The sequence below is a fragment of the Mesoplodon mirus genome, assembly GCF_964341445.2.
Source record: "Mesoplodon mirus genome assembly, chromosome: 20".
In the NCBI taxonomy this organism is placed as follows: Eukaryota; Metazoa; Chordata; class Mammalia; order Artiodactyla; family Ziphiidae; genus Mesoplodon; species Mesoplodon mirus.
In genome coordinates, this window is record NC_138996.1 from 35,949,615 (window position 1) to 35,973,481 (window position 23,867).

General features: G+C 41.4%; 1 protein-coding gene across 1 annotated transcript in view; it reads right to left on the minus strand.

Moving 5' to 3' along the window:
- Positions 1-23,128, minus strand: part of VEGFC (vascular endothelial growth factor C) — an 85,916-nt gene extending 62,788 nt beyond the window's left edge. The window contains exon 1 of the mRNA XM_082608699.1: positions 22,866-23,128. Coding sequence (XP_082464825.1) covers positions 22,866-23,030 — 165 coding nt within the window. The 5' untranslated portion in view covers positions 23,031-23,128. The remainder of the gene's footprint in view (positions 1-22,865) is intronic.
- Between the last annotated feature and the right edge of the window lie 739 nt (positions 23,129-23,867).

Genomic DNA, 23,867 nt, shown 5'->3' on the forward strand with positions numbered 1-23,867 from the left:
CCCACCAGACCTAACAAATGAAGAGGTAATAGGCACTCTACCTGAAAAAGAATTCAGAATAATGATGGTAAAGATGATCCAAGATTCTATTTCCCAGATCCAAAATCTTGGAAATAGAATAGACAAAATGCAAGAAACAGTTAACAAGGACCTAGAAGAACTAAAGATGAATCAAGCATCGATTAAAAACACAATAAATGAAATAAAAAATACTCTAGATGGGATCAATAGCAGAATAACTGAGGCAGAAGAACGGATAAGTGAGGTGGAAGATAAAATAGTGGAAATAACTGCTGCAGAGCAAAATAAAGAAAAAAGAATGAAAAGAACAGAGGACAGTCTCAGAGACCTCTGGGACAACATTAAACGCACCAACATTCGAATTATAGGGGTTCCAGAAGAAGAAGAGAAAAAGAAAGGGACTGAGAAAATATTTGAAGAGATTATAGTTGAAAACTTCCCTAATATGGGAAAGGAAATAGTTAATCAAGTCCAGGAGGCACAGAGAGTCCCATACAGAATAAATCCAAGGAGAAATACGCCAAGACACATATTAATCAAACTGTCAAAAATTAAACACAAAGAAATCATATTAAAAGCAGCAAGGCAAAAACAACAAATAACACACAAGGGAATCCCCATCAGGATAACAGCTGATCTCTCAGCAGAAACTCTACAAGCCAGAAGGGAGTGGCAGGACATACTTAAAGTGATGAAGGAGAAAAACCTGCAACCAAGATTACTCTACCCAGCAAGGATCTCATTCAGATTTGATGGAGAAATTAAAACGTTTACAGACAAGCAAAAGCTGAGAGAGTTCAGCACCACCAAACCAGCTTTACAACAAATGCTAAAGGAACTTCTCTAGGCAAGAAACACAACAGAAGGAATATACCTACAATAATGAACCCAAAACAATTAAGAAAATGGGAATAGGAACATACATATCGATAATTACCTTAAATGTAAATGGACTAAATGCTCCCACCAAAAGACACAGAGTGGCTGAATGGATACAAAAACAAGACCCATCTATATGCTGTCTACAAGAGACCCACTTCAGACCTAGAGACACATACAGACTGAAAGTAAGGGGATGGAAAAAGATATTCCATGCAAATGGAAACCAAAAGAAAGCTGGAGTAGCAATTCTCATATCAGACAAAATAGACTTTAAAATAAGGACTACTAGAAGAGACAAAGAAGGACACTACATAATGATCAAGGGATCGATCCAAGAAGAAGATATAACAATTGTAAATATTTATGCACCAAACATAGGAGCACCTCAATACATAAGGCAAATACTAACAGCCATAAAAGGAGAAATCGACAGTAACACAATCATAGTAGGGGACTTTAACACCCCACTTTCACCAATGGACAGATCATCCAAAATGAAAATAAATAAGGAAACACAAGCTTTAAATGATACATTAAACAAGATGGACTTAATTGATATTTATAGGACATTCCATCCAAAAACAACAGAATACACATTTTTCTCAAGTGCTCATGGAACATTCTCCAGGATAGATCATATCTTGGGTCACAAATCAAGCCTTGGTAAATTTAAGAAAATTGAAATTGTATCAAGTATCTTTTCCGACCACAATGCTATGAGACTAGATATCAATTACAGGAAAAGAGCTGTAAAAAATACAAACACATGGAGGCTAAACAATACACTACTTAATAACGAAGTGATCACTGAAGAAATCAAAGAGGAAATTAAAAAATACCTAGAAACAAATGACAATGGAGACACGACGACCCAAAACCTATGGGATGCAGCAAAAGCAGTTCTAAGAGGGAAGTTTATAGCAATACAATCCCACCTTAAGAAACAGGAAACATCTCGAATAAACAACCTAACCTTGCACCTAAAGCAATTAGAGAAAGAAGAACAAAAACATCCCAAAGTTAGCAGAAGGAAAGAAATCATAAAAATCAGATCAGAAATAAATGAAAAAGAAATGAAGGAAACGATAGCAAAGATCAATAAAACTAAAAGCTGGTTCTTTGAGAAGATAAACAAAATTGATAAACCATTAGCCAGACTCATCAAGAAAAAAAGGGAGAAGACTCAAATCAATAGAATTAGAAATGAAAAAGGAGAAGTAACAACTGACACTACAGAAATACAAAAGATCATGAGAGATTACTATAAGCAACTCTATGCCAATAAAATGGACAACCTGGAAGAAATGGACAAATTCTTAGAAATGCACAACCTGCCAAGACTGAATCAGGAAGAAATAGAAAATATGAACAGACCAATCACAAGCACTGAAATTGAAACTGTGATAAAAAGTCTTCCAACAAACAAAAGCCCAGGACCAGATGGCTTCACAGGCGAATTCTATCAAGCATTTAGAGAAGAGCTAACACCTATCCTTCTGAAACTCTTCCAAAATATAGCAGAGGGAGGAACACTCCCAAACTCATTCTACGAGGCCACCATCACCTTGATACCAAAACCAGGCAAGGATGTCACAAAGAAAGAAAACTACAGGCCAATATCACTGATGAACATAGATGCAAAAATCCTCAACAAAATACTAGCAAACAGAATCCAACAGCACATTAAAAGGATCATACACCATGATCAAGTGGGGTTTATTCCAGGAATGCAAGGATTCTTCAATATACGCAAATCAATCAACGTGATACACCATATTAACAAATTGAAGGAGAAAAACCATATGATCATCTCAATAGATGCAGAGAAAGCTTTCGACAAAATTCAACACCCATTTATGATAAAAACCCTGCAGAAAGTAGGCATAGAGGGAACTTTCCTCAACATAATAAAGGCCATATATGACAAACCCACAGCCAGCATCGTCCTCAATGGTGAAAAACTGAAACCATTTCCACTAAGATCAGGAACTAGACAAGGTTGCCCACTTTCACCACTCTTATTCAACCTAGTTTTGGAAGTTTTAGCCACAGCAATCAGAGAAGAAAAGGAAATAAAAGGAATCCAAATTGGAAAAGAAGAAGTAAAGCTGTCACTGTTTGCAGATGACATGATACTATACATAGAGAATCCTAAAGATGCTACCAGAAAACTACTAGAGTTAATCAATGAATTTGGTAAAGTTGCAGGATACAAAATTAATGCACAGAAATCTCTGGCATTCCTATATACTGATGATGAAAAATCTGAAAGTGAAATCAAGGAAACACTCCCATTTACCATTGCAACAAAAAGAATAAAATATCTAGGAATAAACCTACCTAAGGAGACAAAAGACCTGTATGCAGAAAATTATAAGACACTGATGAAAGAAATTAAAGATGATACAAATAGATGGAGAGATGTACCATGTTCTTGGATTGGAAGAATCAACATTGTGAAAATGACTCTACTACCCAAAGCAATCTACAGGTTCAATGCAATCCCTATCAAACTACCACTGGCATTTTTCACAGAACTAGAACAAAAAATTTCACAATTTGTATGGAAACACAAAAGACCCCGAATAGCCAAAGCAATCTTGAGAACGAAAAATGGAGCTGGAGGAATCAGGCTCCCTGACTTCAGACTATACTACAAAGCTACAGTAATCAAGACAGTATGGTACTGGCACAAAAACAGAAAGATAGATCAATGGAACAGGATAGAAAGCCCAGAGTTAAACCCACGGACATATGGTCACCTTATCTTTGATAAAGGAGGCAGGAATGTACAGTGGAGAAAGGACAGTCTCTTCAATAAGTGGTGCTGGGAAAACTGGATAGGGACATGTAAAAGTATGAGATTAGATCACTCCCTAACACCATACACAAAAATAAGCTCAAAATGGATTAAAGACCTAAATGTAAGGCCAGACACTATCAAACTCTTAGAGGAACACATAGGCAGAACACTCTATGACATAAATCACAGCAAGATCCTTTTTGACCCACCTCCTAGAGAAATGGAAATAAAGACAAAAATAAACACATGGGACCTAATGAAACTTAAAAGCTTTTGCACAGCAAAGGAAACCATAAACAAGACCAAAAGACAACCCTCAGAATGGGAGAAAATATTTGCAAATGAAGCAACTGACAAAGGATTAATCTCCAAAATTTATAAGCAGCTCATGCAGCTCAATAACAAAAAAACAAAGAACCCAATCCAAAAATGGGCAGAAGACCTAAATAGACATTTCTCCACAGAAGATATACAGACTGCCAACAAACACATGAAAGGATGCTCAACATCTTTACTCATTAGAGAAATGCAAGTCAAAACTACAATGAGATATCACCTCACACCAGTCAGAATGGCCATCATCAAAAAATCTAGAAACAATAAATGCTGGAGAGGGTGTGGAAAAAAGGGAACACTCTTGCACTGCTGGTGGGAATGTGAATTGGTACAGCCGCTATGGAGAACGGTATGGAGGTTCCTTAAAAAACTACAAATAGAACTACCATATGACCCAGCAATCCCACTACTGGGCATATACCCTGAGAAAACCATAATTCAAAAAGAGACATGTACCAAAATGTTCATAGCAGCCCTATTTACAATAGCCCGGAGATGGAAACAACCTAAGTGTCCATCATCGGATGAATGGATAAAGAAGATGTGGCACATATATACAATGGAATATTACTCAGCCATAAAAAGAAATGAAATTGAGCTATTTGTAATGAGGTGGATAGACCTAGAGTCTGTCATACAGAGTGAAGTAAGTCAGAAAGAGAAAGACAAATACTGTATGCTAACACATATATATGGAATTTAAGAAAAAAAAATGTCATGAAGAACATAGGGGTAAGACAGGAATAAAGACACAGACCTACTAGAGAATGGACTTGAGGATATGGGGAGGGGGAAGGGTAAGCTGTGACAAAGTGAAAGAGCGGCATGGACATATATACACTACCAAACGTGAGGTAGATAGCTAGTGGGAAGCAGCCGCATAGCACAGGGAGGTCAGCTCGGTACTTTGTGACCGCCTGGAGGGGTGGGATAGGGAGGGTGGGAGGGAGACGCAAAAGGGAGGGGTTATGGAAACATATGTATATGTATAACTGATTAAATTTGTTATAAAAAAAAAATAAAAAAAAAAAATAAAAAAAAAAAAAAAAAAATGGGCAAAAGACCTAAATAGACATTTCTCCAAAGAAGATATACAGATTGCCAACAAACACATGAAAGAATGCTCAACATCACTAATCATTAGAGAAATGCAAATCAAAAGTACAATGAGGTATCACCTCACACCAGTCAGAATGGCTATCATCAAAAAAATCTACAAACAATAAATGCTGGGGAGGGTGTGGAGAAAAGGGAACCCTCTTGCACTGTTGGTGGGAATGTAAATTGATACAGCCACTATGGAGAACAGTATGGAGGTTCCTTAAAAAACTACAAATAGAACTACCATACAACCCAGCAATCCCACTACTAGGCATATACCCTGAGAAAACCATAATTCAAAAAGAGACACGTACCAAAATGTTCATTGCAGCTCTATTTATAATAGCCAGGACACGGAAGCAACCTAACTGTCCATCAACAGACGAATGGATAAAGAAGACGTGGCACATATATACAATGGAATATTACTCAGCCATAAAAAGAAACGAAATCTGAGTTCTTTGTAGTGAGATGTATGGACCTAGAGTCTGTCACACAGAGTGAAGTAAGTCAGAAAGAGAAAAACAAATACCGTATGCTAACACATATATATGGAATAAGAAAAAAAAAAGGCTCTGAAGAACCTAGGGGCAGGACAGGAATAAAGCCACAGACATAGAGAATGGACTTGAGGACACGGGGAGGGGGAAGGGTAAGCTGGGACGAAGTGAGAGAGTGGCATGGACATATATACACTACCAAATGTAAAATAGCTAGCTAGTGGGAAGTAGCTGCATAGCACAGGGAGATCAGCTCAGTGCTCTGTGACCACCTAGAGGGGTGGGATAGGGAGGGTGGAAGGGAAGGAGACGGAAGAGGGAGAAGATATGGGGATATATGTATACATATAGCTGATTCACTTTGTTTTAAAGCAGAAACTAACACACCATTGTAAAGCAATTATACTCCAATAAAGATGTTAAAAAAAAAAGACTGCATGTACTATTTTGTAGTCTAGAATGACTTTCATGTCAATTGCCTAAATTGATTCTTACAACAAACTCCTGAGAGAGGCAAGAATATTATTATTGTCACTAGTTTCCAGATGATGAACTTAAAGTGAAGAGAAATTAAACATTAACTGAGATCAAATAGAGAGTAATTAGGCAGAATTCCAAACCAGTTCTGTTTTCTCAAACTCCAAATTCTTTCCAATGTTCAAAACACAGCATTTATCACCACATATATATTTGGAAATCGATACGATTTTTAAAATGCTGGTCGACGTGCTCTTTACTCGAAGTGACACAAGCAGCTCTGTGTTTGATTAGGCAGCCCAGGATTTTCCCATTGCTGCTCGAGTAGATCACCACACACTTTGGTGCAGGTTCTATGCTGATTCCCAGAGTTCCCAGTGGTATTAAACTCCAGATACTCACAGTGGTAGCTTCCTCGATTATGGGCCATTTACTGGGTCCTCTCCTATCCCGTCTTATCATTTCCTTATTAGTGTACCCTGGGATCATCTCCCAAATAAACCCCTTGCCTCAAATCCCCATCTTAAAGTCTACTTCTATGGAAGTCCAAATTAAGACACTCAGAAGTAACACGATGCCACTGATACACACAGATTCAGTCATATAAGAAAAATCCATACAAGTGAAAGCATAATTTCCCTGGACATTGTCTGTATTTCATAAATCTGCAATTATGTATTATATGCCTTGGCACTATCACATGGCCATCCCTAGAAGAGACCCTGGTTCTTCCATGTATTAGTCTTGACTGGCATTTTCTGAGTGCTATCCCAGCCTTTGTAAGCTCATCCCACTGTCATCCAAACCCAGTGATAGCAGAGCCAAGATAACTCATCTTCAAGTCCATTGTTACTGAATTGTATTTTAAATGCACTAGAATTTAATATGTTGATTAATTGTTGATATGATTAGGAGACTTTCCAAAACACTAAGAAACTCCCACTGGAAGGACAATTTTCAATGTTATGAAAATTATCTACCTTCGTGAAAGAGAGAACCAGTAAAAAGTCACAACTGAATTACAAAAATTCATAAATACAGAAAAAACTAAAATAACATCTCATCAAAGTAAAAACTCAGTAACTATACTGTTTGTTGACATTTAGAATTGTCAGGATAAATATTCCTCAATTTATATTTAGAAATTAAATTTAATATGCCTCCCTTTGGAAAGACTTCTTACACCTGGTATTTGGGGGCTGAGCCAATTCGTTTAAGAGAGCGGGGGAAATAAAAGATACTTGTGGAAAAAGCTAACCACTAGGATATTTTGAACATTATTTTAAAATGAGTGAAGCATATTGAAACAGTTCATACATGAAGATATCTGGGTTTGTTTGCTTTATTTTCACTTTACAATCTAAATGGTGACTTGAGTGCATATTTCTAACCCCTTTCCTCCAAGATTCTCATTGAACGTAAGTATAGAGAGAGGGAGTTTTAATTGCTTAAAAAAAGGGACAGAAGCTGAAAGAATTCAAAACTCTTATAGCTATATTTTTGGACCTAAAATTTCTACTTAACAGGAACTCATATATCCTCTAACAAAACCCTCCTCAACTTCTACTATGGGGGAATTTTCATTCATTTATAAGGCCGGAGATCAGAGAAAAATGATCAGCTGTGAAAGTATAAAACAGCTCCAAAAAATTCACCTTAAAAATTAGAATGACTTTTTATAAAACTGTATAACATAGGAGATTATTTCAAAATATCACAGTGTCCACAAAAAAGGGCCCCAAAAACCCCTTAAATGAGGAAAGCTGAAATTAAGATAAGCATCAAACTACTTAATTCAAAATTGCTAGAGAGGCACTCTGTGACAAAAAAAAAGTGAATTAAAAGATAATCCTTGCAGATTCTTTCAGAATTCAGAGGAAAATGGTAAAATTATTAAAAAAAAGAAAAATTATAAATTTTCATTATAAGTTTTCAAAACAATTCCAGGAGAATCAATATATGAAATTGGAACTCCATAGAAAAGAAGAGGAGCTAGGGAAGAAGCATCATTTGAGGAACTAATATTAAAGAAAATAATGGTATCATTAACAATAGCTCCAAGTGCATGAAAGCTTTGTGGCAGAATGCTCACTTACTACCAGTCTGAGCACCAGTCACAATTTGTGAGAACTGAATAATATGTAGACACATCCCAATGAAATATTTAAACTCTAAGGATAAGAAAAGTTTTCTGTAATATGTAAACAAATAAAAATAAATAAAAAGACTCCCCCCAAACCTGGAAATAGAATAATTACACAGGTAAAATTCTATTGATATCTTTATATCGCTTCCATAACATAAATGCCAAAGAGCAATTAAAGAATGTTTATAGAGTTTGTTGTTGTAGTTGGGGGTAGGGGGGTGGATGAAGTAGGGGATACTGTGTGCTATGAATTCTACTGCCTAGTATTTTGCCATTAATGTGTGAATAAAGCAGAACGAAATGATATCCTCACATGTATAAGGAATACAATCCATAGACTCCCACACGTTTTCCTAACATTTGTTTAAAAGACATCATTCAGCTGACTCAAAACTAAATCAAAATAAAGAACTTACATTATAAAATAATTGATAGTGAGCTTGGAAATCATTTCACAGGGATCTGGGTTTACATACATCTCAAGGTAGTTGTAAATACATGTACAATATGGTTGTAAAAAGCACCGACATGTAAATTACATGTGAATGTAAATTATATGGGGTTACACGTCTGTAAATTATATGTGCATGAAATACATGTGCAATGTGGTTGTAAACCCTTATTCAATTTTTCATGAAGAGATAAATGTAAAATATAATAAGATAATTAAAATAATATGTCTAGAGGTTTTCCTGGTGGCGCAGTGGTTGAGAGTCCACCTGCCGATGCAGGGGACACGGGTTCGTGCCCCGGTCCGGGAAGATCCCACATGCTGCGGAGCGGCTGGGCCCATGAGCCATGGCCGCTGGGCCTGCGCGTCTGGAGCCTGTGCTCCGCAACGGGAGAGGCCACAGCAGTGAGAGGCCCGCGTACCGCAAAAAAAAAAAAAAAAAAAAAAAAAAAAAAAAAAAAAGGCTCAATATTGCTAACATGCCAGTTTTCCCCAAATCAATCTTTAGATTCAATGCAATAATGCCACCATATACTGTCAAGGCAATATTAAAGGACAAATCAGAAGTATCTGTGCCATGTATCAAGCTTTTCTATGAAACTACAGAATGTAGGACAGTGTGATACTGATGCAAGATAAGCAGAGTGAAATAGAAAACAGGGAGTCCAGAAAAAAACTGTGTACGTATAGAGAGGTCATTGATGGCACGCGTAGCACTGCAGAGCAGTGGGAAAGGCACTGAGATACTCAGACATCTAAGTGAAAACAGTCCTGATGCATACTCTCCTCCCTGTACAAATACCAATTCCACGTTGATTATAAATCTAAACATGAAAGGTAAAGCAATAAAGCTTCTGTAAGACTATCATCATGACACTGAATAGACAAAGATTTCTTAAACAAGATATGAAAAGCCATAACGGAAAAAGAAGAAACACCACTCTACATTAAGGAAAAAGAAGGAACCACTTTAAGGAACCACTCACTCTACATTAAAATTTAAAAGTTCCAGTCATTAAAAAAAGAAAAAAACAAAATATAAAAACAAGGCCAGTAGGAGATGGAAGAAGATATGTGTAATGTATGTGTCTTACAAAAATCTGGAGTCCAAATCATGTAAAGAAATTCTAAAAAATCAATTAAAAAAAGATATATAGCCAAAGAGAAAAATGAGCAAAGTACTTGAACAGGCATTTGAGAAAAGAGAATATCCAAATGGGCAAAAAACTTATAAGATTTCCAGCCTCATTAGTCACTCTGGAAAGGCAAAACAAAACCACAATGAAATATCATTATAGAACCACCAGAATCGCTGAAATGGAAAAGGCTAACAAAACCAAGTGTTTGACTAGGATGTGAACAAAAAATGGGTTGGGATATATACTCCCCTCACTTCCTCCCTGCCTCGTCGTAGACATGAAAGTGCGTGCATTCCACGGTTCCAGAGCCTGTTGGGCAGCCCCTCTGCCACGGTGCCCTGCAATTTCTAGGGTTGATAACACCGTTCCCTTCCTCCTGTCCCTGCAAGAATAGGATGGTTAGGACTTCCTGCCCCTGCTGGTCTCTGGGTGCTTCACAAACACCTACAGTTCTATAAAACAGACCACTCATTAAATCCTTTTCAACTAAAACATTTGCAGGACCCTGACTGCTATTCCTTTGCAGAGATTTTGGCTTTTAGTTTGTGTAAAATAGGGAGCTATTCTAAGGCCTTAAATAAGAGACGGACGTAATGCGACTTACAGTGTAAAAGGGTTAGTGTGTCTGCTCTGTTGAGAATACTCCACGAGGTGGTTGAGTGTAGACCCAGTGGGACTAGTGGGCAGACCATGCTGTGGTCCAGGTGAGAGACAATGGTGGCTCAGGTAAGAGAAGTGGCAGAAGCCATGTGTAGAAGTGGTTAGATTCTGGATATTCTTTGAAGGCTTAGCCACCAGCACTGGATTCCCTGACGAATTTGGATATGAGGTAGGAAAGAAGTAAGCCAAGGATGACTCCATGGATTGTGACTTGACCAAATTAAGGCAATCTGTCACCTTGACTGAGTTAGGGCAGGCTGTGGAAACAGCAAATGTCACCAGGGGTGGAGGAGGTCAGGAGTGTGGAAATGCCAAACAGGAAGTGGAAAAGTGAACTGGTTATCTTCTAAACTTCAGAAGAGAGATCTGGACTAAAGACACAATCTGGGGGCTATTTACAACCATGGGACTGGGTTACACCACCAAGGGAGTGAGTGGTTATCAGTAAGAACAGAGGACATGGGGGGGAATCCCTGGGCACTCCAATATTAAAAATTCTGGAAGAAGAACAGCCAGCAGTGGAGGACAAGAAAGAGAACCACTGAGTCAAAGAAAACCGAGAGACAGCGTATCAGAAAAGGAAAGACCAACTATTGCAAACGTTGCCAAGTCAATAGGACACATTGTACACATTTAAAAATTTCTGCATATTCTGATGTTTTGACAACTGAAAATTTAAAAACCTTTCTGGTTGGGGAAAGACTGCCGCCCTGAGGCTGACCAGTTCTTAGAAGTGGTCAGCTGGGAGCATGCCTTTGATAGACAAACGAACCCATCCAGAGCCTGGCTTTCTCTTCTGGCCCAAACACTCCAGGAAGCAATGTTCCTCTGCCTTAACCATCCCAGGGCCAGGTACCAGGCAACTAGGGGCCACCCCTCTAGCTTAGTGCCACTGCAATCATTCAAACTCCCCAATTCCTAACTGTCCAAGCTGCCCTGCCTTGCCTTCCCCTGGGAAACCCCAAGGAAGGCTTTATGTAGCCTCAGCTTTCCCCCTCGCTCCTGCCTCCTGCCTCCTGCCTCTTCACCAAAACCTCCCTTGGCCGGGCTTCCCTGGTGGCGCAGTGGTTGAGAGTCTGCCTGCCGATGCGGGGGACACGAGTTCGTGCCCCGGTCCGGGAAGATCCCACGTGCCGTGGAGCGGCTGGGCCCGTGAGCCATGGCCGCTGAGCCTGCGCGTCCGAGCCTGTGCTCCGCAACGGAAGAGGCCACAACAGTGAGAGGCCCACGTACCGCAAAAAAAAAAACCAAAACCTCCCTTGGTGACCTGCTCCTCCGGGTACAATAGACTTTGTTTTCTTGAGCCTCTCTTGTGGCCACACCTGACTGACCACTGCATAAAAGAGCACAGAACAAGGAGTTCTGACCGTCGTACATGGGCTTTGGCCATGGGGAGGTCACAGCTATGCTGAAAAGAGCAATGTGTTATTCATATGTTATGAAAATGTATTGAGCTAGCAGATATTACATTAATAAATGGATATTTAGATGAACTTTATTCCATCTGTGGACCTTGAATCACAAAACCTCAGTGAAGGACTCTGAAGGCAAGAGTGGGGATCACACTGATGCACTGAATGATTCTGACAGGCCCTCCACGGAGAACTCATGTTTTACCAGTAGCTAACGTGAGACAGTGTTTCACATGAGTTTACGATGCTGTAAGGCACACACTCTTTCCCCCAGTTTATAGCTGAGAAACTGACTCAGAAGTGTTAAGATCATACACCTCCTAAGTGCAGTGCTAAAGTCAAATACAGTTCCCACCCCAAAGTCCATGCTGTTTCAACTACCCTATGTGCTCTAAAAATAAAATAAAATAGAACATTTAAAGAAGGCATGGTTGAATTATCTGGGAATCAAATCTGGGCCCCTGTGTTCCCTGAAAATACTATTTCCTGGTAACCCTAAATATTGAAACTTCTAATTGTAGATGGATCTTATTCCTTTTTTCCCATTAACCTGAAAATATTTAGAAATGTTAAACGAACAAAAACCAAGTTAACTTCTCTTCCCAGCTACCTAATGATTTCAATCAGTATTACTGCTTAAAATTAAGAGGCTATGTTAAAAAAACCTTTATATTAGTAAAAATCTTTCTAAACATACTTAGCAAGTATATTTGGCTGCTCATAAAGTCTCTTTGAAGACCTGACAGGTCATTTCCAACGCAAAAGGGAAAATCCTAACATGACCAACATTGTTATTGTGGAAACACTTTAAGGTATTAGTCAGTAGAATGATTTTCTAAATATATTTAGCAGGTTTATTTGGCTCCATATGAAGTCTCTTATCAAACCTGACATGTTATTTCCAGTGACCTGAATAGGCTATTTCCCTGAGGAAGCAGAGTGCAATAAATTCTCAATACAGACTTCCAAACAGAGAATAAAAATAGTATCTAACATATACTCAACTTTGAAATTATCTATTTCTATTATAGTGTCCTCTGGACCACTGCCCCTGAAAAATAACTGAGCTTCTATTTGAGCAACAAATGCTCTGCCAAGCTGGTTTAAAGTGATCAGGATAAAGAGTTCAATAAAAGTTATGAGAATTCCACGGCAGCTGTCACCCACGAAGGTCTGGCTTTTCTGCATGATGAGCACCTTCTCCTCTGCCTCTCCTCCACCCTCAGAGTAGCCGATTGGGGCGTGACCTCCAGGTACGGTACCCATTCCTTCTCTCCCTCTGCCCTAACACACTCTTATCATTCATTCACATGAAAGTGCAAATCACCAATGAACGTGCAAAACTTAACTTTTCTCAAGAAAATGCACTTAAAAAAAAAAAAGAATCAGTGCTTGGCATCAAATAATTAAATTCTAATGCAGACTACTCTGAAACATCAGCACATATGAAAATTGCCCCCAAGGCAGATTAGGAAGAATAATTCAAACCATTAAGGATAAATAATCCATTTGCAGGGGGAAAAGTTTAAGATAACATAAACTGGTCCAATCTTATTAGTGTATCAGATGATGATCTATGGAAATTAAACAAGGTAAATACTTGAACTTCAAACACTCTTATAATAGTCATTTCCTTCTCTGTTCGAAATGTCTTTTCATGTCAAATTCCCATTACATTTGATACATGGTCTGCTTACTGGAAAAAAAATGTGTTTAACACACAGGTTTACAAATTTGAATAACAAAATCAATAGGGCGAAATATTAAAGGTAATGAAGAAATAACAGAGAACTGTGCCCAAGGGCTCCATGAGCATCAGACATGCACTGAATACATGCTTATGAGCTTCTGTTTCCCATTTTCCTTCTCAGTAAATGTATAAGACATGTGAAGAGGTGCAGGCAGAAACCACAGAACACGCGTGAAGATTCTTGTATCTGGTAGTAAGACCGCGGACACTCCACCTGGGAGAAGTAACCCCTGCTTTTCCTTTGTGAGGACAACACAGCTGAATCTGTACCTGGTGTTTTATTGGTAGTGTGAAGAAATTTTAATCATCCATCTCCCTCTTTATGCGTACTTTTTTGCCCAAGCGGGTGATCTGAAAATCAACACAGTAAGGTCAGGATGATCTGTTATCAGAGTAGCCTGTGATCTGACAATAGTTGTCCCTCACTTTCCACACAGACACTGGAAGTCTCCACAAACACCAAACTGGTCTCACAAAAGTTACAGCTCAGTGAGGGGAAAAAGTGAGCATGTTGGCTGAAGAAAGTCCTATTACAGTTAAGCATTAAGCAAGGGAGATGAATCCATTAGAAAGAAGTCAAGTAAAATTAGAAAATTTTCTCTTTCCAACCTCACAGAAAATACAGAGTAAAAGGAAAACCAACACCAATATTAAAAAAATTTAAATTAAAAATGTTATATTTGCTTGATTTGGTATTAATTTTTCTTACACAGAAATCTACATAACTTGAATATTTTTCAAGGGCACTAGCTTTCCTAAGTTTTCCCCATCTGTTACTACACCTACTTTTGACACAACAAAATTAGTAAGTTTAAATTCTCACGTTCTACAAATGTTTCAGGTAAGAACTACCTCTCCAAACTAAACTTGAAATCTTTTGAACAGTCAAAAGGTCTTATGTAATAACATTCATATAACTTAAAATTTAATCCATCAATAACATTAATCTTTCACATGAGTATACAAGGAAGGCACCAAGTTTGCAAGCATGAGAAAAAAGTGAGAAATCTGTGGTAAAAAGAAAACAAAATTAGAAACCATATTGATACAGTGTTACAAACCAAACACAGGCTACTTAAAATCCATTCTCCTTTTCTTCCATATAAAGGGAGTTCCAATCTTGTTCGAAGTTGCCTGTGCTCTATTTCTCAGCTTCTCTTGCAGCTATGGATGGCCAAAAGACAGTTTTGTCCAATAAGAATAAGTGCAAATCTACTATAGATTTCAAGAAAGCATTTGCTTTCCTGTTAAGGTCCCAGATTCCTGTCTCCTAATTCCTCCTTCCTTGAAATCAGACATAATGCTGTAGAGGAATTAGTCTTGTTGCAACTTTGGGGGAGAATATGTGGGAGAGTCTGGGACGTTGATAGCCAAATAGAGCTTCACATGGCACCAGCCCTTAACTCCACTGGCACGAAAAATAAACTCAAATTTGCTTAAGCCACTGCAGTTAGCTTCTTGTTACATACAACCAAATCCCATTTCAAATGCTATTCTTGAAGTAGTTGGTGAGATCACCAGAGGCTGAAATAAAATTCTTTAATGGTGGGGTCATAGCTATAAAAAACAAAAACACCTCCCAAGCATCAAAGAACAGAAGTATAGGAGAAGCCTTGGGGGAAAGGAGGCAAAAGAGAGAAGAAGAAACGCAAATTTTTAAAACGTGCAGAAGTAACTGCACATAGCAGAGGTGGTAAATAATGGTCACAGGGGGCCTCCCTGGTGGCGCAGTGGTTGAGAGTCCGCCTGCCGATGCAGGGGATACGGGTTCGTGCCCCGGTCTGGGAGGATCTGGGAGGATCCCATATGCCGCGGAGCGGCTGGGCCCGTGAGCCATGGCCGCTGGGCCTGCGCATCCGGAGCCTGTGCTCCGCAATGGGAGAGGCCACAACAGTGAGAGGCCCGCGTACCGCAAAAAAAAAAAAAAAAAAAATAATGGTCACAGGAAGGGCAATGGAGGAATGCAGTAATTCTTGTTTTCATTATAGCTGAGTCATTAAGATGAAGTTATGTATAGTATACTTTAATCAACGCAATAAATTTGAGTTTTTATACTTAAAACTGCTTACTTTTCGGGAGTCCAGAAAATTCACTTATGAAGATAACCTTATTTCTTTAGAACATTGAATAAATGGCAAGTGCCTTTAAAAATAAAATCGGTAACACATAATACAATATTCCCTTCTGTTTCCCTCGAAGCTCGGGGCTCTCTAGCCAAAGGGGTCTGCTCCCAGTCTCCCAAACACCCCCTGACCGCAGTGGCATTACTCGCCTCTGTACTCTGCTCTCACACTTCAATATGTGAAATACCCCTCCCTCCCTCCCTTCCGTAACCAGCATCTACCCGTTTTTCACAGCTGACTCAACATCACCCCACCTTTCCTATGACTGCCCATGCATCCCCCAGAAGCCTAGTCAACGACTTCTGGTAAAGCAGGAGACTCTTACAAAATCCCTTATACTGTCTGAATTTATAGTTTAACTCTTTTCTGGTATTTTTAATGAGTAAGTTTCTTGATTCCTGTTATAGACAGGAATCACTCACTCTACATTTTTTGTATCACTCACTGCACTGTAATTTCCTGCTCAGAACTGAAGCTGCCGTTAGTGAGAATTAATTAAAATGCCCCTGAATTGAAGGAGATTTAAATATGAAAATCTGGAGTGAAAAGTACATAAACCTTGTTCTAATGGGTAAAATGGAGGTAGGGGTGTCCACAGAGCCTCCTTCTTGAGTCCTTCAATTTCCCTTTCAGGCTGTCACTGAGGCAACAGGTGACTGAGGAAGGAAGCCCTTTGGAAAAGAACAGCTCCCCAGTCCAATCCCTTACCATAAGCCCTGGGGATTGCATGAACTTCAGATCCCAGAATTTTCAAGAAACCCAGTATATATACATTTTAATTCTCCAACCCCCAGCAAGGTCTATGGCAGCATCTCATAAATACATTACTATTTCTTCAATGAAGTTTGGATATATTCAAACTTAGAGGATAAATAAAGACTATAAATAGCTTTATGTCAGATCAGATCAAGGTTATAGCACCAAATAATTTAGGAAAATGCGGTCTGGGGTTTCAGAATTGCAGAAAAGGAATCATCAGGAATCCCTTCTAACATCTGAAAGCTACTAGGGTGCTATCAGTACCAGGAAAGGGTAGGAATCCGCCGGCAAAAGGTATTTTAATTTAAGGTGCCTATTTGATTCTATGATGGATGCCCAATAAAGAGAATTAAATCAACACAACTTCTTCTCTCTCTGACAGTTAAACTAGGAACTCTGAAAACAAAGTAAATCAATTGAGGACCGGAAGCACCTGAATAATCTGCCTGAGTAAATTTCAGAAGAAACAATTACACGGACAAATCTAAAATATTCACAATAAATTTTAGCGTTACATTATAAATCAAATGAACTGTTACCTCTTATTGTTTAAAGTTCTCTGCTACACTAATATTTCTAATGTGAAAAATGAATGATACCTTAATTCACAACTTGTACAAATCTGAAGTGACAAATATGTGTTTTGCAACAAAAAGTAGGCCTGTGTAGTACTTAAAGAAGGCTCTCATCCGCCAGGAATGATGTAACAGGTGAAAGGGGGAACAATGTAATGTTTAGAAGTTGCAGGAAGTATCACGCCTCTGCAACTAGAGTCTGTTCTTCCTAAATCCAATTAATCCTGAGAGGTCACTTGACATAGTAAGATCACAATGTTTAACTTCCACTTAGAAAAACTGTTCAATTATCGTCAGGAGGCCTTGTTAGGCCTCTAGTTCTGCAGCCATTCTTACAACAGGACTATGGATTAGGCCAGTTATGATCCATCCTTAATCAGAGGGCACCATATGGTGAACCCTGGAAGGAAGTCCAGGTTTCTTTTGGATTGTTCCACTGTGGGGAATGTGTCCTAAATAAAAGTAATGAGGGGGCCCTCGCTGTACAGCAACACTTCTCTCTGCCCCCTTGCACACTGCTACAGCTTACAGGAGGAAGGGAGTATGGACAGTGGGTCTTTAGCAACACCCAAAGGCTCAAACCCATTACCACGCTTTTCTAAAATACATGCTGCAAAAGTTTTTCAAAAAGAAAAAAGCCCTATTCTTGCTCCTGGTGGAGTCACTTGAGTCTTAGATTCGTCATCTTTAATAAAATATAATAACATCCGTCTCCGGGAGATGTAGTGAAAAACAAAATGAAATTAACTTACAGATACGCAGGACATTACAGTTATAACCTAATTATGTCAGACTCGGAGCCTCTAACGTGAATTGATGCAGAGTGAGGTAAAGAGAGGAAGAGGGTTCAAAGGTTTCCACTTTCACAAACATTTCACATGTCCCTGATACTGAACTTCCTTTCTAAAGACTGATGGTTGGTTACTGTGAAAAAGTGTGGGCATCTGAAGTACCTCAGAGAAATATCATGAAGCGACAAGAAGCACAGAGCAGGCTGCAAGGAAATGATTAAAAATTACAGCCACATTTATGACCTATTTTACTTGAATAAAATGTACCTTCTCATTTCTAAGGCAGGGTAATAGGATATGCACACTGGTAATTGTCCCTTAGGGATTGTAATAATACTTGTCAAGAGCTCCAACAGTTCTTGAAAGTTTAAGTCCTATTGATGCTAGACACTTATTTTCCTTTTATGGGATGTAAATTTGTAAAGCTTATTTTACTTCTCCAAAGAGTCTTAAGTCTAGTAAAATCTTAAGTGACTTATGGAATCATGCCTTTAGCTTCCAGCATCCATCCATGAAAACCAGTCTCTTCTCTCCTCTGAAGTGCTGTAGTCCTACAAGTAGGACCAACATTTTCCTAGGGTTAAAATACTGATGCCAGGGTTAATTTCTCCCACTCCCTCACTTTTCGTATTCATCAGTCACCAGATCTATGGGCTCTTCCTCTGTGACATCTCCTTCTTCTGTCTCCACTGTCCCCACTCTGCTCTATTTGTCACTTCCCTTCTAGACTATTAGTGCTGCCCCTCAAGTAGATCAGGCCCCCAGCAGAAGTCCTTCGGACCTCTAATCAATCCCATACATGATTTCCAATAGCCTTCTTACTACCTATGTCTTTCAGGTGCTTTAAATCATGAGTAACCCTCCACGACTCACAGCAAGGCTCACAGCACTCAAATTCCTTAAGCTGATTCAGGCCATGTACACTGTGACCTCCATCCACCTTGAAAGCTTATTCTCATTTAAGAGTCTTCACGGTTACTCTACATAACCCCTCGGCTGCCATCACACACTTCTACCTGCCCTCTCACCTTCTCACTCCATCCAAGACCTGAAAGGGATGTTTGACGTAGTCATCTGCTGGAAATTCCTATCCAAGTTACAGCTCAAGTTCTGCCCCAAGTCAAGGCACCCAGACCAACTAGGCCACATGGATGACTCTCTTGCCCAGACTTGAGGACACAGACACTGCTTTGGTACTCTTCCTCCAATAACTCACAGTCTTTTTGTGCTTCAGGCTTTATTTTTCCTACCTGAGTTGCAAGCTCCTTGAGGAGAGGAAAATGGCTTATGTCTTTTAAGGTGCCCCATCCCTAATAGATTACCCTGCAAACTTAAAAACTATGTAATGAATATGATAAAACCAATGAAATTAGTCATTGTTACACACCAGAGATACTGAGTGTAAGACTGTCACTGTGCATGAGAATGACTTAGGATGCTAGTTAAAAATGTATGTTCCTAGACCCAAGTCCAGAGACTGGTTGTTCTCAGGTAAGGAGAAAAAAAAAAAAAAAAAATTAAAGACCTGTAGGGAGTTCAGATGCAGTTAGCAGAAAGATGGTATTTTGAGAAACACTGCCACTGATTAATTTGAAACAGTAAATAAAAAAATAAAACAAATACCAAAGTGTGCAGAATTATAAATGATGAGAAAGAAAATAAGGCATGTTACAAAATAGTTGCCATCATTAGGAAGATTTTTTTGTGATAGTCACCGTAAACCATATGCACTTTTACTATGTTAATTGAAAATAGCTATTCTCATTAAAGCAACTAGTGTTAATACTAAGCTAATCATTTTTTTGCATTTAAGCTATAAATGTAGGGATATTTAAAGTTGTTTATGTAATACAGAAAATTAGATAAGTTACATTTGTCTATGTAATAATATTTGATCTTTTTTTTTTTTTTTTTTTTTTTTTTTGCCGTACGCGGGTCTCTCATTGCTGCGGGCTCTCCCGTTGCGGAGCACAGGCTCTGGATGCGCAGGCTCAGCGGCACTAGCTCACGTGCCCAGCCGCTCCGCGGCATGTGGGATCTTCCCGGACCGGGGCACGAACCCGTGTCCCCTGCATCGGCAGGCGGACTCTCAACCACTGCGCCACCAGGGAAGCCCTGATCTTTTTGATCATTCACTTAATTGACACAAGACTGTAAATCTTTAAGCTTTCTTTTGTTGAGTTCAATCTTTATTAACAAAGGCATTTGCAATGTAAGATATACTCTCCTTGTATTTATTACTCTAACAACCTGTAAGGATCTAGGTATTTAAACTCCCAGTCCAACCCACCTTTTGGAATAAAAGCGTATTTCATGATATGAAGTAATGAAGTAATTCCTCCTTTTGTTAATCATAAACCAACTTTTCTCTTAAAACCACACTCAACTCCAACCAACCACAGTGAACTGGTTGTTCTCAGGTAAGGAAAAAAAAAAAAAAAAAAAAAACTCTATCTAATCTCATGCTGGCAAACGATGGTAGTTAGTAATCTAGTGTTTTTTCTAGGTTTTGCAGGTTTCTTTAGTTTGATGATAATTTTAAATAGTTCCTCTTTTATCCCCATCATGTGTAGTTAATTTTAATTATATAATTAGGCAATACTTTGCTTGCCTTATTTTTCTGATGTTGACTTGCTTGCACTAACATCCTTGGGAAAAACACTTTAGAAGTTTTTAGTAAGTCTACAACCATGAGTAATTAGAAAGAGGAACCTAATAACAGTAAATATAGGTCTAGAAACAAGGAGATCTGGCTTCCATTTGTGATTTTACCTCCAATTTTCTGTATGGCTTTGGGGATGAGGTGAAGAAGGGTATGGCTAACCTTGGTTCACAGCCTGTGAGCTGTTTTCTATTTTATTTTAATATTGAAAAACACTTCTGAAGTGTAAAGTACCAAAAATCTGCACTTACTGGGGATTATGTATATCTAGCGTCTTCCATTAACCTTCCTCTAATCTCTTCTTGGGGTTTATGTAAAGCACAGAAAATTAACAATCAGCTCCCGTCCAGGGCTTACGTCCAAATGAGGGACTAGTCTTGTCCACTAGGGAGAGACATGGAGTCTTTGGACCACGTGTCTTGGCATTCTCACGGCAAGGACACAGCAGTTCGCCGGAGGCATTAATGACACACGCCCTCTCAGGCTGCTACTCAACCACTGGGGAACACTTCGGTGCGGGAGTAACACTCTGCCTTGCGGTCTGTGGAACTCAGAGCCTTGGAACGAGGTGCCATCACGTGGAAAAGCGTCCATACCGCATACAGACTTATCAACCCATACTCACCATACAGAATACATAAGAGACGATCAAATATGAAAAGCCAACAAGAATGCACAAAGATTCTCATGGCAAAGGGAAACTCTCATTACATCACCAATGAAGACAATTTTGAAAACTAAAAACACATTAACTTTTATCCTCTAGCCACACACAGGCACACACGGGCCCGCCCATCCATCCATTCAGGATCCATCCAGGAGGCAGCGACTCTCACACAGGCTCTAGGCTTATCAGGACAGGCTGCTCATCTCACCTCCTATTTCACGCTTTCTTGCCATAAACCAAAGTGAGTTAACATAGGCCCTTCCTAAGTCATACTTTGAATAAATCGTTGGAGGAAACAGAAAATGAACCGATATCATGAAATCCAAGGCATTTAAATTACAGGAAGTGTCAGTAGGTCTAAGGTTACATTTTTGTGGCATTTGAGGATAGGAAGACTTTCTCAGGGCAGTATTACACCAATGTAAATATCTGCGTTGAAAATATTTCACAATGCACATAGAGCGCTCTTTTCTGAACTCTCATGTATATATTTCTACTCCAGTGGTTTTTTTCCCCCTTGATCCCACAACTGAAATTCCAATATTTCAATTTTTTCCCAAAACTTAAACACAAAGGTATTTTGGTTTTTCAAAACTCAGTCTTCTCAATCCTACAGCGTATTTCAAAGTAAAACCGGGAAGGCAATTTAATGTGCACACATTCGATAGATGCTAATCAATAAAGTCAACTCAAGGGTGGCAGCTGTACACCCCTGACCCTTCACCTGCCGCCAGGTGAAATAAAGTGCTGCAACCTAGTTCCAGCCAGGGGTCCTGCCAGTGTGTGAACCGAGACTTCCAGTCTTCTGTGGAATATAAAACTTCTTCAGGAATTTAAGAACTCTTCTAAGCATACTCTCCATCCTTAGGTCAGTTATGAACTTTTAAGGTAAACAGATATTCTTTCAGGAGATCAAGGGAGAAGCGGGCACCAATACGATATGGCACTTGAAAATCCGAATGTCTCAACAGTCTCCTGGCAACATTTTTTTTAGGCAAAGAGTTAAACATCGCATTTAAAAAGCCAAAAAGGAAATCCACCTTACTTTTCAGTACTTGACGACCAAATTTCAGAAACACAGCGTTTACTAAGTTGAAAAGCCATGCCTGATGGTGACCGGAGGTCCTGTTGCATCTCCAGCTCGACCACTGCTCCGAGTGAATCTGCAGTCTGAGGCCCTCAAGCCCGGTTACTAAATGCCACATCGGAGGAATTCTGCAGGAAAGCAAGCCTCGGAGGGCTGCTCACCCAAGCCCGGGAGCCGCTGGAGTCCCGCTAACCTGCCAGGTTAGAGCAGAGCCCTCCCGACGGCTTGAACTCAGGCTCTCCCCGCGCCGGGTTCCAGGCGCGCTCGGCGCACCGGCGGGGGCCGCCCTCCGGCGGCTGCACGATCGCTGTCACCAGCCACCTTCCAGGCCCTTCGCTCGCCTAACTTGCTGTCCTCTATTTTCTATGAAAACCTTCCTCCCAGAAACCCTACCCTCAGCGCAGTAACTGTGGAGCCCAGGCACACAAGGTGAAACACGAACCCGCCCTCTGCGCACGTTCCGGGTCCTCAGCGACCCGAAGCCCCCGCGGCCCGACCCCGCAGCACGCGGACGCGAACCCACCTTGGCTTCGCCCGCGTCCGGCTCCGCGTCCGAGAAGCCGAGTCCCGACTCGAAGGCGGCGGCGGCGGCGGCGGCGGCTGCGGCGGCGGGCGGCCGGCGCGGACCCGGGAGCAGCGCGGCGGCGAACAGGGAACACGCCAGAGAGAAGAAGCCCAGCAAGTGCATGGTGGACGGGCCGCGAGCGCGCGGGGCCGGGCGCCCCGGCGAGGCTGCCTCGCGGCTCGGCCCTGTCCACGAGGGCCGCCCGGGGACCCCGCGGAGCCGCGGCGGCGGGAGCGGGTCCGGGCTCGGCGCTCCCGACGCTGCGAGCCGCTCTCCCGGCCGGCGCCCGCGAGGCGACGGGGTCAGGGCAGAGCCTCACAGGAAACCGGACATCCGAGCGCCCGAGGCCGCGGCCCGCGAGGCGAGGCGAGGGCGCGGGAGGACGGCGCCCCGCTCGGTGGCTCGGCGTGCGCCTCGGGGAGCGAGGGGGGCAGACCGAGACGCCCCGCGAGGCTCGGGCCCTGCGGCGCCCCCGGAGCCCGCGTGCCCCCGCCCTCCCCTTCCCCGCGGCGGGGCGAGCCGGGCGGCCGGGCGGCGGGAGCGGCGGCGAGGCCGGGGAGCGCGGGGCGCGGGGCTGCGCGGCGGCGGGCGCAGGGGCAGGGCATGGCTGACGCGCCCTCTGCCTGCGCTTATGTGAGAGAAAGCGGCCGAGGGAGGGAGCGTGCCGAGCCCGGCCGCCCTCCCCTCGCCCTTTCCTCGGAAGCGGCGCCCCGCGCTCTGGGCCGCGCCGCCCCCCGCCCCTCCCCCCACCCCTCCCCCATCCCTCCCCCGCCCGCTCGCGGAGCGCGGCCCGGGGCGCGGGCGGCGCGGGGGCTCGGGGGCGCTGGCCCCGCGCCGGGCACGGTGGGCGCGGGAGCCGGGAGGTGGCTCGGGAGGACCGAGCCCGCCCTTTGTCCTCGGCAGCCCGGGGCTCCGGTCCGAGTCCCGGCAGCCCGGCCCTGGGCGCCCCGCTCGAGGGGT